Source organism: Schistocerca cancellata, chromosome 8 (assembly GCF_023864275.1).
Source record: "Schistocerca cancellata isolate TAMUIC-IGC-003103 chromosome 8, iqSchCanc2.1, whole genome shotgun sequence".
NCBI lineage: Eukaryota > Metazoa > Arthropoda > Insecta > Orthoptera > Acrididae > Schistocerca > Schistocerca cancellata.
The window spans coordinates 123,991,042-124,003,643 of record NC_064633.1 but is presented as its reverse complement, the minus strand read 5'-3'; the positions used below and the strand labels follow the sequence as shown (position 1 = coordinate 124,003,643).

The 12,602-nt window shown below is 36.3% G+C and overlaps 1 protein-coding gene across 6 annotated transcripts in view; it reads right to left on the bottom strand.

Moving 5' to 3' along the window:
- Positions 1 to 2,167: 2,167 nt before the first annotated feature.
- Positions 2,168 to 12,602, bottom strand: part of LOC126094489 (elongation of very long chain fatty acids protein 4-like) — a 45,122-nt gene continuing 34,687 nt past the window's right edge. For all 6 annotated transcript variants that reach the window (XM_049908896.1, XM_049908893.1, XM_049908894.1 and 3 more), the window contains exons 6-8: positions 7,984 to 8,111; positions 3,480 to 3,629; positions 2,168 to 3,383 (exon numbers count right to left, since the gene is read on the bottom strand). In XM_049908896.1, the coding sequence (XP_049764853.1) occupies positions 3,255 to 3,383; positions 3,480 to 3,629; positions 7,984 to 8,111 (407 nt within the window). In that variant the 3' untranslated portion in view covers positions 2,168 to 3,254. The remainder of the gene's footprint in view (positions 3,384 to 3,479; positions 3,630 to 7,983; positions 8,112 to 12,602) is intronic.

Below are 12,602 nucleotides of genomic sequence, written 5' to 3'. Positions count from 1 at the left end.
TTATGTACATATTATGCATGTTTTTGATACAAGAATAAAATAAGAGGCATCTAGGAATTGTGAATTTGGTAATGGAAGGAAGAGTATGGGGTAAAATTTGTAGAGGAAGACCAGGGCTCGAGTCCAGTAAACAGGTTTGAATGGATGTAGATTACATTAGTTATGCAGAGATGAAGAGGCCTACACGTAGAAGACTAGTGGGGGAGTTGTATCAAACCAGTCCTCAGACCAAAGACCGCAACAACAAGTATTTTCATTTGGATGATCTATTAGTTGCCACTTACTTTACAGTAAGAAGTTTTTCAGTCTTTTCAACTATCTAGAGTGATAAACTGCAAATTGAAATTTGGGAATGGCCATTTAAATTTCTTGGGCCAGTACTTTACACTGGAAGTAAGTTTTTTTGGATAAGAGGAAAATCAGTACATAAACTAATTCTTGCAAGCCATCCACTGAATGACACTTGAAGCTGTTTGAGAGACTGTGGAGGTTTTAGGAGCAGTTAGTGCATTGCATATTTCAGCAGCCAGGAATTATAAATTGCAGGAGGACAAGATTCACCAATGTGTCTGACTGACAAAACTGCAACAAAGAAAAAGATGATTTGACAAAAGAGTATCAAAAATATGAGGTTGTAAGGTGACTGATGAAGATTCACAGCAATTATTTGCTTTTATTAAAAAGTCAAGAAATGGGAATTTTGGGAATTTTTAAAAATTGTCACCTTTCATGATGGCTAGAATTCCACCCTTACAGCTCTGCTTGTCATGTTTTTGATATTCAAGTGAGGTGAAAGCCTTATATACTTCTCAAGACATGAAAAAACGTTTGAGTAATAAGACATAAGTCAATGCACAAAAACTTTATCTCCACATGAAGTGTTATTTGTAGCTGTTTTTCAATTTCATGATTTTTCTCATATGTATTTGTTTGTATATCAGCTTCACATATTAACTGAAGCATTCCGTCAAGTTTTAGACTGGGTGATTGTAAGCTAACACATTAGGCATTTCAATTTCATCTTTTTTCATTTTTATCCATAATGAATATAATCTTTTTATAATGTCTTTCTTACTCAAGATTCAATAGATTGGATATGCTGTCTGAATGTATGGGAGAAATCAAAAAATTAAATGTATCTTCAGGATATACAGTGAGGAAGAAATGAGATTTGTGGAAGTATTTATAGTATTGTAATGCCTGACTTTAGCTTTTAGTTGGATTTTGTTACATTTAGTGAATGTCAGTGCATTTAAATCCTCAGATAGACAGGGCACTAATATGCAGAGTGTAGAAAAATGACAGAAAATAGGAGGAATATTCTTAAACAGCAGATGTGATAAATGGAAAAGGTGTGAACAGAGCCTGTGTTGTACATGTTGTGGATGCATTAAATGGTAAGATGTGAACTATGCATGTGACCCTAAACACCAAGCAGTCACATGAATGTAACAATGACAAAAGATGGTAGCATTATGATGTAACTGGATGGCATTTACAATGGATCTAAAATTCAAATCAGAAACTGCTATGTGAGTTTCATGTACAGACTTCCTTTTTATCTAGTTTTAAGGACTGAAGCATCCTGTTAGCTGCTGATGAGTACCAATCTATAGTGTAAGCAGGCCGCTAACTTTACAGCATGCAGCTTCTGATTTTTCTTTAATAAATGGCATTACAGTAATGGAAGTATTAAGTTATCTGCAGGACACAAACAGCAGTTATTTCATAGCACTGAGGGAATAGCAGCATCTCTGCTTTCTTTGTTAAGTTAATAACAATTTAATTATTAATAACCCTGACTTTGTTCTGTTTCTCCAAAGGTTCTCTTTCATAATGGGCTCTATGGAAAATGATGAAAGGATGAATGAATGAGTTTGAAATTAGCATTTGAGACACTATTTGGCTATGGTGCAGAAGCAGTTGACTGAAAGATCATAGATATTTAACCACTTGATCAGCTGGAAGCTAGAAAAATTTTACTAGTTTGTATTGCCATAAGACTCTGAATCTGTACATCTGCATTACTTTTTATTTGTGTCACTTTCTGAAAGTTCTCTGCAGTCCCCTTGTAGAAAGTTGTTTATAAGTTAATTTTGCTGACTAAGGTATGCTGGATAACATAACTAGAATAAAGTAATGTTTTCCATATATAACAAAAGTTTTTATTGCTTTTGTCATTTGTGTAGCATGACAGAGTGTAAAAATGACAGTAATGAAAGCACACAATTAATGAAAAGTGAATAGAATGATAAACATTTCTCACAACATATGTTCTGAAACAGTAAAAATATGCGAGCTTGCAAGTTAGAGTTACATCAGTTTTATATTTCACACAATTATGACTGCAAGTCAACAGAATGACATGTCATAACTTATAAACAAAAATCAGAATTATGAGACAACTATGCGGCACACACTCATAGTAAATGAATATTTGTTAATTACAGCCTCAGTTTAGAATTACATGGCAGTACACAGTTGATATTACATTCTTGTACCTGAGCATTAATTGACAGTATGTGTAGAAATATACATTTTAAACTTGAGTTTCAGTAGCATTAACTGCCAATTAATAACTTTACATTGATCCACTTTCATTTATTGCTTTAGTTATTACATTGACAGATTTTCAAGTGAAAAACCTTAAACCATAACAATTAAATTCTTTACTGTTCATTGAAATTGTTACACTTTCATTGATTGTTTCTTTCTAATAAATTCACATTCTACTGTGTTACTTCCTCCTCTAATTATTTTAAATAATATTTATGGCTTTAGTTAATAGTATTGCTTTGATATTACATTTTTGTTAACTGTCATTTGTGTTGTTCCTATTAATTACCACTTTGAATCACTTTGCTAACAAATATTTGAGCACTTACATTCACTGGAATATGTAAGGGAACTTACCTTCTCACTGACTATGTCAGCTAAAAAAAAACAAAATTATGATCTTGTATCACACACACACGATTTTCAGCCATACAAAACACTTGTATGTTGTCTTGGATCAACAGTGACAATATCAACAGCACTCACCCACAGTAGTGAAAAATAGACTTCAGATGAAGAGCACTATTCATCTAACATTATCAGTCAATTACGCACCAAATTTGTACAAATGTTCTGTTTCATCAAGAAACAGAAAATAGTTTAATGTCTTCTGGAGCAACAACACCACTGAGTCATTATTAGTGTCTCAAAAATTTCAGGTTTGGTGACCAGCACATATTAGTACCTGCACATTTTATTTATTTTATCTTTTTACTCCTGTCTTCAATAATTCCATTTGATGTATGGTTCTTGAAGCCATTCTGATGGACTTCTTTGCTGATAGGTCTCCTATAAGAGCTTTCATTACCATCAAATATTTTTGATCCCTAAAAATGAAATAAATGAAAGACATTAATGTCAATTTTTTTTGTTTAAATGAGACTCTTTGAAGATATTTTACATGCACCAATTGTAATTCTTACCTTGGCCATATATGCTTTTGCATAAAAATTTCCAAAGAGGGCAATGAAGGACATCATATAAATTACTAGTGTATACTGCATCCATATAGGAAAATCACAGCCATTTCTAATACCATTGATACCCATTATCATTGCGGTTGTGAACTGAATCTGCAACATACAATGCTTTGTCAGTAACAAATTAGTCATTTATTTTTTTATCTCTTGTCACTTGAGTTACTCTATTATTTTTGCCTTTTGAGATGATAGGTTTGTGATATTTACTTTACAGATCTGAGCTCTGAAACTCAGCAGATTTCAAACACACTATTTTCGCTTAAAATATGTATATATTTTCTGGTTTCATCACCAAGCAGTTAGTTTTGCTCATAAATGCAGTCACATGATATCCTGTAAGAAGGAAAATTTCATCTGCATCTACATCTACATCTACATTTATACTCTGAAAGCCACCCAACGGTGTGTGGCGGAGGGCACTTTACGTGCCACTGTCATTACCTCCCTTTTCTGTTCCAGTTGCGTATGGTTCGCGGGAAGAATGACTGTCTGAAAGCCTCCGTGCGCGCTCAAATCTCTCTAATTTTACATACGTGGTCTCCTCGGGAGGTATAAGTAGGGGGAAGCAATACATTCAATACCTCATCCAGAAACGCAACCTCTCGAAACCTGGCGAGCAAGCTACACCGCGATGCAGAGCGCCTCTCTTGCAGAGTCTGCCACTTGAGTTTGCTAAATTTGCTTGAGAAAACTATAAAATGAACATTTCGTACCTCCAGGAGGCAAAACCCTAAGACTGCCAATCTTTCCTTTGTTGCCAGTGCCCTCTATCCAGCATTTGTCATCTCCAATTTTATGAAGAACCAACCTTACCCATATAGGGGCTATGGCTATAATGAAGTTGCTGCTCCCAAAGTCATTTTAAAGCTACTGCCAGCTCTGCGCCCACTCAGTGTACCCCTTCTATTTAGACTCAGTGTAGTCACACAGTCAAATGTGACATTGTTTTCAAAGAGTTTGTCCATCATTTATCTGAGTTGGGGCATGGAAACCAGACCAGTATTTACCTCATTAGATGACAAGCACTGCCCAAAAATAAGATCCAGGCTGGTTGGCACACTGGCCTCCAACATTAATAATGAGGTGGATTTGATACAGGGCCAACATGCCTCTCTGTTTCCTGGAAGCAGGCTCTGTAATGCACATGCCTACCCAGGTAGGTACCAAAACTGCCAATAGACAAGTATAAAAGTAGAAAAAACTATATGAGGTTGCCTCCAAGTTCTCACAACATGTGAGCCCCTTTCAGTCTATGTCGTGTTTTGTAGCTTTCTTCAACCTATCACTCTTTCCTCCCCATTGAAGGAACTAATGATTCCTGAAGCTATGATAATTGTTCTAGTTTTATGTGTGTCTGCAAGAAGTAGTAAGAATTTTTCCTCTTGGTGGTTAAGCATATACCTCTGATCCAGTTTCCTTGTTATTTCATAGTTTTCACATTAAGCACACTGGATAAACAGTAGTGCCTGTTTTCATACGAAATCTCTAGATAAATATCCAATGTATGAACATTTCGAAAAAACAACCAGAAAGGAAAAATGACTTACTCAATCCATAACCCAAAATTAGCATGACACAGATTTTAAATTCTTAGGCCTGTAGGCCGTTAGGATAACACCAAATGGGAATGCTTCACAAGATATTACAATATGAAATTTTATTCTGACAAAATTTTCAACCTAATGCAGACATAGACAGATACTAATTTGGAAAAAAGCCATTACACTATTCATAGTGCAGCCATCTTCCACTTGCTGTTTCTATATTCTGAGAGTGTCATTTTTTAGAAAAAAATGAGCATATATATCAGTATTCAAGGTAGAAGCTCGAAATTCATATTGTAATTGTATGAGTCTCACTTTATAAATTGTTCCCTTTTAATGCAAGTGAACAAATTAACAACATAACAAATTGAAAGCCCAAGCAGGGCTTGAACTTCAACAAATGAACATAAACTTAGGAAAAAGAGGACTACAGTACATGATTACAGCACAGTCACCAACCTGCAAGAGCTGTTGGATCCTTTTTGGGTAATACAGTGGACATCAGACTTTTGTAATTGGACAACTATGTCTATTATAATTATGTTTTAATGGAAATTCTTAAATGTAATGTATTTCCTTATAATATAATTCATGAAAACATTGCATGTTATAGTATTTCACAACTCTGAGTCATTCTATGATTTTGGATTTAAGTATAGAATTTGACCCTAGTGACATAACGTGAAAATGTGGCCCAGTAAGGTAGAATTGCTTCTCTTTCCCTGTAGCAACTGTGCTCTACTATGAAACTTAGCATAGAGAGAAAGGAAAGGGCTGAGAGTGAGAGAGCAAGAGAGAGAGAGAGAGAGAGAGAGAGAGAGAGAGAAGGAGAGGGTGCGGGGTGTGGAGGGGGGAGGAGAGAGGTAAAGAGGGGAACAATTATGTATATACCTTCTGAGTACATTAATTAACAATAAAATGTGAATGATACACAGACATTGTTTACATTAATTTCACTACTCTGTACCAGTGTTTTTAAGAGTTTCTCGCCAAGCATCGCCTGCTTGATATCCACAGCCACACTAAAAAGAACACTGATTGCCAACCTACACTGGTCACTAAATGAGTATCTGAGCTTTGCACACAAAATACAGAAAACTTTATATAGGTAACATATATGTCTGTCTGTTGAAATAAATGAAAAAAACCAGTTTGCTTTTGTTCTACAAAAGTCTGAAGATGTCCTTGTAAGTCGAAAACCAGTTTACAATAAAAGTAATATTGTAGAACAAAAGCAAAATGGTACTTTCCATTTATTATAATGTTGTTCTACCAAGAACTGACGGAAGATTCTGTTAATCTGTCTGTTGTATTTAATATAAACACTCACAGGGGTTGGACAAAAATATGGGAACACCACAACAAATGCATGCTTGAACATAAATGCAGAGGCTAGCTGAGCATACACATTGCACTGTTATATCTGACAATGAACGGCCCCTAGGCAATGTCCTCAGTGTGTTACAAGTGACAGTTGTAGTCAGAAGTGTTCTGTGTAGTTGCTAGTGCATTGCATCAGAGATAAGTGAATTCAAACATGGGAAAATTGTCAGTGCTTGTATGGTGGGTGTTTCTGTAACCCAGGGAGCTGAAGTGTTTGGTGTTTCAGGAGACACTGTATCAAAAATTTGTACTGCATACGGAGAAACTGTAAAAACATCATCTGCTAAGTTACGATGTGGACAAAAATGACTGTTGAGTGATCATGGCAGATGATCATTGAAGAGGATTGTGACCAAAAATTAAGAGGATGACAGCTGCTAAAGTCACTGCTGAACTGAATGTCACATTTGTGAACCCTGTGAGTATCAAAGCAACATGAAGGAAGCTCCATAAGCAGGGGATTGCAGGGTTAGCTGGAATTCCAAAACCACTAATTAGTGATGCAGATGCCTGTAAAAAGAAAATGTGAGGCTGATGCCATAAAGCCTGAACTCTGGCACAATGGAAGAATGTCATTTGGTTCAGATGAGCCGTGTTTCAGATTGTTTCTAACTTCTGGCTGAGTTTACGTCCCAAAAGTAAAAAAAAATGGCAGGGGTTTGGTGATGATTTGGGCAGCCATATCAGGATATTTCATGGGCCCCATGGTTACTTTGCAAGGACACACTACTGCTAAGGATTATGTGACCATTTTGGCTGATCAGGTTCATCCCATAGTACAATGTTTGTTTCCCAACGGTGATATCGTGTTCCACGGTGACAGAGCCTCCATTCACCCAGCTCACATTGTCCATGACTGTTTTAGTGAGAACAAGGGTGAACTGTCAGCACAGTCACCAGATTTCAGTGTCATTGTCCTTTTGTGGTCTACTTTCCAGAGAAGAGTGTGTGACTGCTGCCCACCTCCACTGTTATTACCTGAAACTACCATTTTTTTTTTCTCAAAAGAATGGCCTAAGATTCCCTTGAGAACCATACAGAAACTGCATTTATCCATTCGGAGATGACTGAAAGCTATTTTGAATGCTAACAATTTTCGTATACCATATTAGGGATGGTAATGTGTTGTGTTTTTTAGTGTTTCCATATTTATGCCCACCCCCTGTAACATTCAGTTTTTCTTTTCAGTCATTTCTTAAATAAATAATCTAAAATAATTCTTAATTTTATAAGTTGCAATGTTTCTACCTTCAAATCAAGCCTCATCTATAAGCATATGACTTCCAAACCTGTCTTGTGAAATGGTGAATTCAGAAAAATGATGATTGCATCATTTGATGCTGAACATGAGTTGTTGTTGTTATTATTATCATCATCCAAATTTATCTGTTTCCACAGTAAAATTATTCACTTGACATAATGTAAATCTACCAATTAGCTATTCAGATGTCCTATAAGTGCATAAAGAAAAGTGACATTTTCTTTTCTGTTTACAGAGACTACAAATATTGGTAACTCACAAGCTGCAAAATGGTAAGGTATTTCTTCCACCACAGGTACTTAGCTACTGCTGGGCCCAGGGCAGAAAGCCCATAATATGTGTACATCAGTACATGGATGAAGCTATTAGCCATTGCTGGAAGGAAGGCTGAAAAACAAGGATACATACCTTAAATACTAATCCAAGTAAGAACACTTAAAACATTTATACTACAGAGAGACAATATCCACTTTTTAAATTCATCTAAATAAAATTGAATGGTAATAATAACACTTTTAAAGGAAAATAATATTGCTTAGTATAAAGAAAGTAGTATAATTCACATAACCCATTACACGTGGTAAAATTGACACTTACTGTTCCCAAAAGTAAAAAAAATGAGGAAATATTTGTAGTTACTGAAGGATTATGAAAGTATAAACTAGTATGTATTTTGTATACATGGGAATGAACATTGAAAATAGTGGGAGACATCTGAAAAACAAAGAGATCACCACTCAGTGAATAGAGGCACTGCTGAGCAGTGGCAAGGCACTTAGAACACAACGATACAAGCTATGCTGTGTCCAGGCACTGTGTGTGTGTGTGTGTGTGTGTGTGTGTGTGTGTGTGTGTGTGTGTTTGTGCAAGCGCACTCTGAGGATAGCTGATAATCCTTTTCTCGAGTGTGTCTGCTGCTTGATGCCTTATCTATTCAGTGACTGTTCATCATATGGAAATGCACTCTATCTTTATCAGTCCTTAAAAAATATTTATATTTCATCCTGGATTTGCCATTGCTCTATGTATGTTAAATCTTTTCACAATGCACTACTAACAACTGGGTATGATTTCAGATGAGTGCTGGTAAATGTTGCATACATATTAAAATATTATAGTCATATTGTTGAAATGAGACAATAATCCATAGTCACCATTTATGTTGAATTGCAATCATAACAGTACACCAGCTACAGAAATAATAAACTAATAAGCTTTGTACAACAGTGGCACTATGAAAGCACCACTTTATGGTTCCCTGGAATGACCCTTTGACATGAGCTGTAAAAGTCCCTAGCATGGGCTGATTATTTAATCAGTTAAATTATGGACAACAAATTTTGAGACAGAATTTCTGGCCAGAATTTACCTTAAGAGGTCATGTGTGTAGTACTGCTGATAGATACATATAAAAATAACTGTGATACACTTACTACCTTTTGGATCTAACAGTTTCTTCCATAGGATTGGGAGAGGGATAAGTTTGGGTAAGTGAAAAAGGAAAGGTAGCTCACTTAGACCCCAGGCTGAGAGGGACCCCCTATTGTGAGGATGAGAGCAGACAAAGATGAAGGGGGAGGCATCACAGAGAGCAGTTAGAGGTGATACTTTGGCAAGCAATGTGCCAGCTTCAGTCCAAAAAGCCTCCCAAAAGTTGTGGAAAGTACAATTAGGTGCTCCTCAAACATTGGTGTAGTACCAGAAAATTCTTCCAAATAGGTGCTGCTACATGGCAACAGGGAGTATGCAACAAACACAGGTGCAAGTAGTCCTCCTCAGCACCAATAAGACACATGATACAATTCAGTTAACATTTGTTACAGCGTCAGAGTCTGTTACTTAAGCATAAAGTTAATCTCAGCCCCATTTCCCTGCTCCCTCTTCTCTTCCAATTAAGCGTTTCAATCAGCTTGTAATATATGTTACGGACTTTAACAGCCATAGTAAAAAGTGGGTACATGTGGTACAAGATGGAAATAAAACTGCTCTCAAAGACTGGGTGGAAGTGAACAGTCTCCACCTCATCTACAATGCTAACCATTCAGTATTTTTAGATCTGGCAGATGGCAAAAGGGTTATTCTCCTGATTTCTCCATAGTGTCATCACCAATGTTTAGCAATGAAAGTACGACACAAAGGGAAGTTGTCAAGTCATTCCCACACAATCAACATGGGCCAATCATCCATTATGGTGTAAAATCTCAATTATTATCTCAGTTCCACATCCTTGATGGGACCAATTTAAGAAGAGGGTTGATGGCACTGTCCAATGGATCTCTCCAATTCCTGCCACTTATGAGACATTTGTCAGCACTTTAAAATCTAATGCCATGAAGTTCATACCATGTGGATTTAAAAACATCTGTACATACCTGGAAGGGTGGAAGAATGCAACAAATTGTACAAACAATATCAGCAGTCAGACAGTGATACAATTACTGAAGATCTCTTGAAGGCTCTCAATCAAAACAGAAGAGATAAATGGCACAAGACCAAAACTGGACTGAATTTTATGCAATCCAATTGTAAAGCTCAGAACCTTATAAGGAAACTTCATACAGATCCACATATACCAAGAAGAAATGCACTCAATCAGTGAAATACCAAGAGATCTCATTTGGAACCTTGCATGTTATTTTTATATATGTGGGCTCAGCTTATCCCTGGGATTTGTGAAAACAAATAAACCTGTTGGTTTTGATGGAATATGTTTGGAGTTCCATAAAGCTGTAGGCCACATGAACAAAACAGTCTCCTATGGCCAAAATGATTTCCCCTGTATAGTTTTTTCATTATGATGCGGAACGATACTCAGAAAACTTTTATGTCAACTGACTCTGGTCACAGAAGCCTACACAGCTATAAATGTCTCCTGCGATTCTTCAACAAAATTTTGCGAACTGGAAAGCTACCAAAGATATTTAGAAAATGTAAAATAATCACAGTTTTGAAACCAGGCAAAGAAGAACTCAATGCAGCTAACTATTGACCTGTCTCCCTTCGCAGTATGACACAAACTACTGGTGTGGCTAATTCCCAACCAAGTCCAAGAAGTCACTGATAAAATAATTCCAGCTGAACAGAGTGGCTCTAGAGAAAGACAGAGTTACTGTGATGAAGTGTCAACTATCACAGCATTGTTGGAACCCAGTTTTCAGAGGGGCTTACCATCAGCTACACCTTCCATCAGTCTGACAGCAGCTTATGATACCGTATGGAGAGAAGGGTTTGTAATATAAAAGACTGAGATTTGCCTATTGAACACCAATGTAGAACACTTGTATATTTCATTTTTCATAATTAATCTTTCAGTTCTTATATTGCTTCATAGCATTCCAGTAGTACTATTCAATTATGCTAATTTTTTGTAATTTTTCATTTATTTGTACTCATTATTCTATAAACAAACCAGCTGACTAAATCAAATAATAATAACAATATGAAAAACAATGTATTGTTAATGATGTAATTAATGTGAAATGAAATGTCGTGTGGCTAGGGCCTCCTGTCGGATAGACTGGTCACCTGATGCAAGCCTTTTGAGTTGATGCCACTTTGGCGACTTGTGTATCAATGGGGATGAGATGATGATGAAGACAACACAACACCCAGTACCTGAGCGGAGAAAATCTCTGACCCAGCAAGGAATCGAAGCCTGGCTCCTTGGCATGACAGTCCATCGCACTGACCACTCAGCTATCGGGGCGGACAAATTTCATATAAAGACATCAATTCTGAAAAATTATATTAACTGGAAAGGTGCTTGTATTAATTGATATTCTAATTCTTGTGGACAAATGTTAAAGCCCAACATAAATAAAAAAAAGTATTAAATTAAGGTAAGTGTGGGAATTTTTAGACTTCTGTGAGCAGTTGCTGACATACTGCCTGTTGGCTTCTGTCTTGGGTTCTTCAGGCAACATTTGTTTGACAATAGTTCTTATGTTTCACCAACAAGAGTGACGGGCATTGTCAAAGCTTCACCCTCCATCCACATCTAGTAATGAAGGGTGAAGCTTTGACAATGCTAGGTTCTTGTGCTGGTGAAATGTTAGAAATATTCTCAAGAAAACATTGTCCAAAGAACCCAAGAAAGCCAGCAGGCAATGTATAAATGTGTAAAGTTTGGCAATTTCATCAAAAAATAAGAATGTTAGGTGAAAACACTATAGTAACTGTGATTGAGTGAATTGTCTAGCAAGTCTTAAAGTGAATTTTGTAGGGAAATCATTTGCATTACATAAATGTAATTTTGGTGTAAGTTTTAATAAGGAAGTAAACAGTTAAAAGGTGACCATGGCTGTGACTGCATGCTCAACTCAAGATAGTATTTACTCAGTTTTTGTTCAGTCTTGGGTTAATGTTGGCAGTATTTGTTTCACATAGTTTTCTGTGAATAAATGTGGCTCTTAAAGAATCATTTGTGTTGGGTTTTTATTTCCAAAAGCAAGATTTATGTATGAAGAAAATGCAACCCAAAAACACAGAAGTGTAGGACATCTGAAGCTAAGAAGAATAATGTGCTTACTTTGTCAACAACAGTGGACATCCACAGTTCATCAAGCTATGTGACAGTAACAAAAACTATTTTCTATTAGTTGCAGAAAAATCATTAATAACTTAGAGTACAATAGTGTGTATAAAGTTAATTTTTAAAAATCAGTTACATCCTAGATGAGAATACGAACATCACAGGTGCTCAAGCTTGTTGAAGTAATTCCATGTCAGAAACTAGTAACTTTAATCAACAACATGCTCTCTGAATGGAAAAGCCAACAGATGGAGAACCCTGAAGAACGGGTTGCCTCAAGGATTAATCCTGGTTCTCATTTTGTTTAATTGTTATGTTCACATCATTTCAGCTATTAGTTTCAAGAA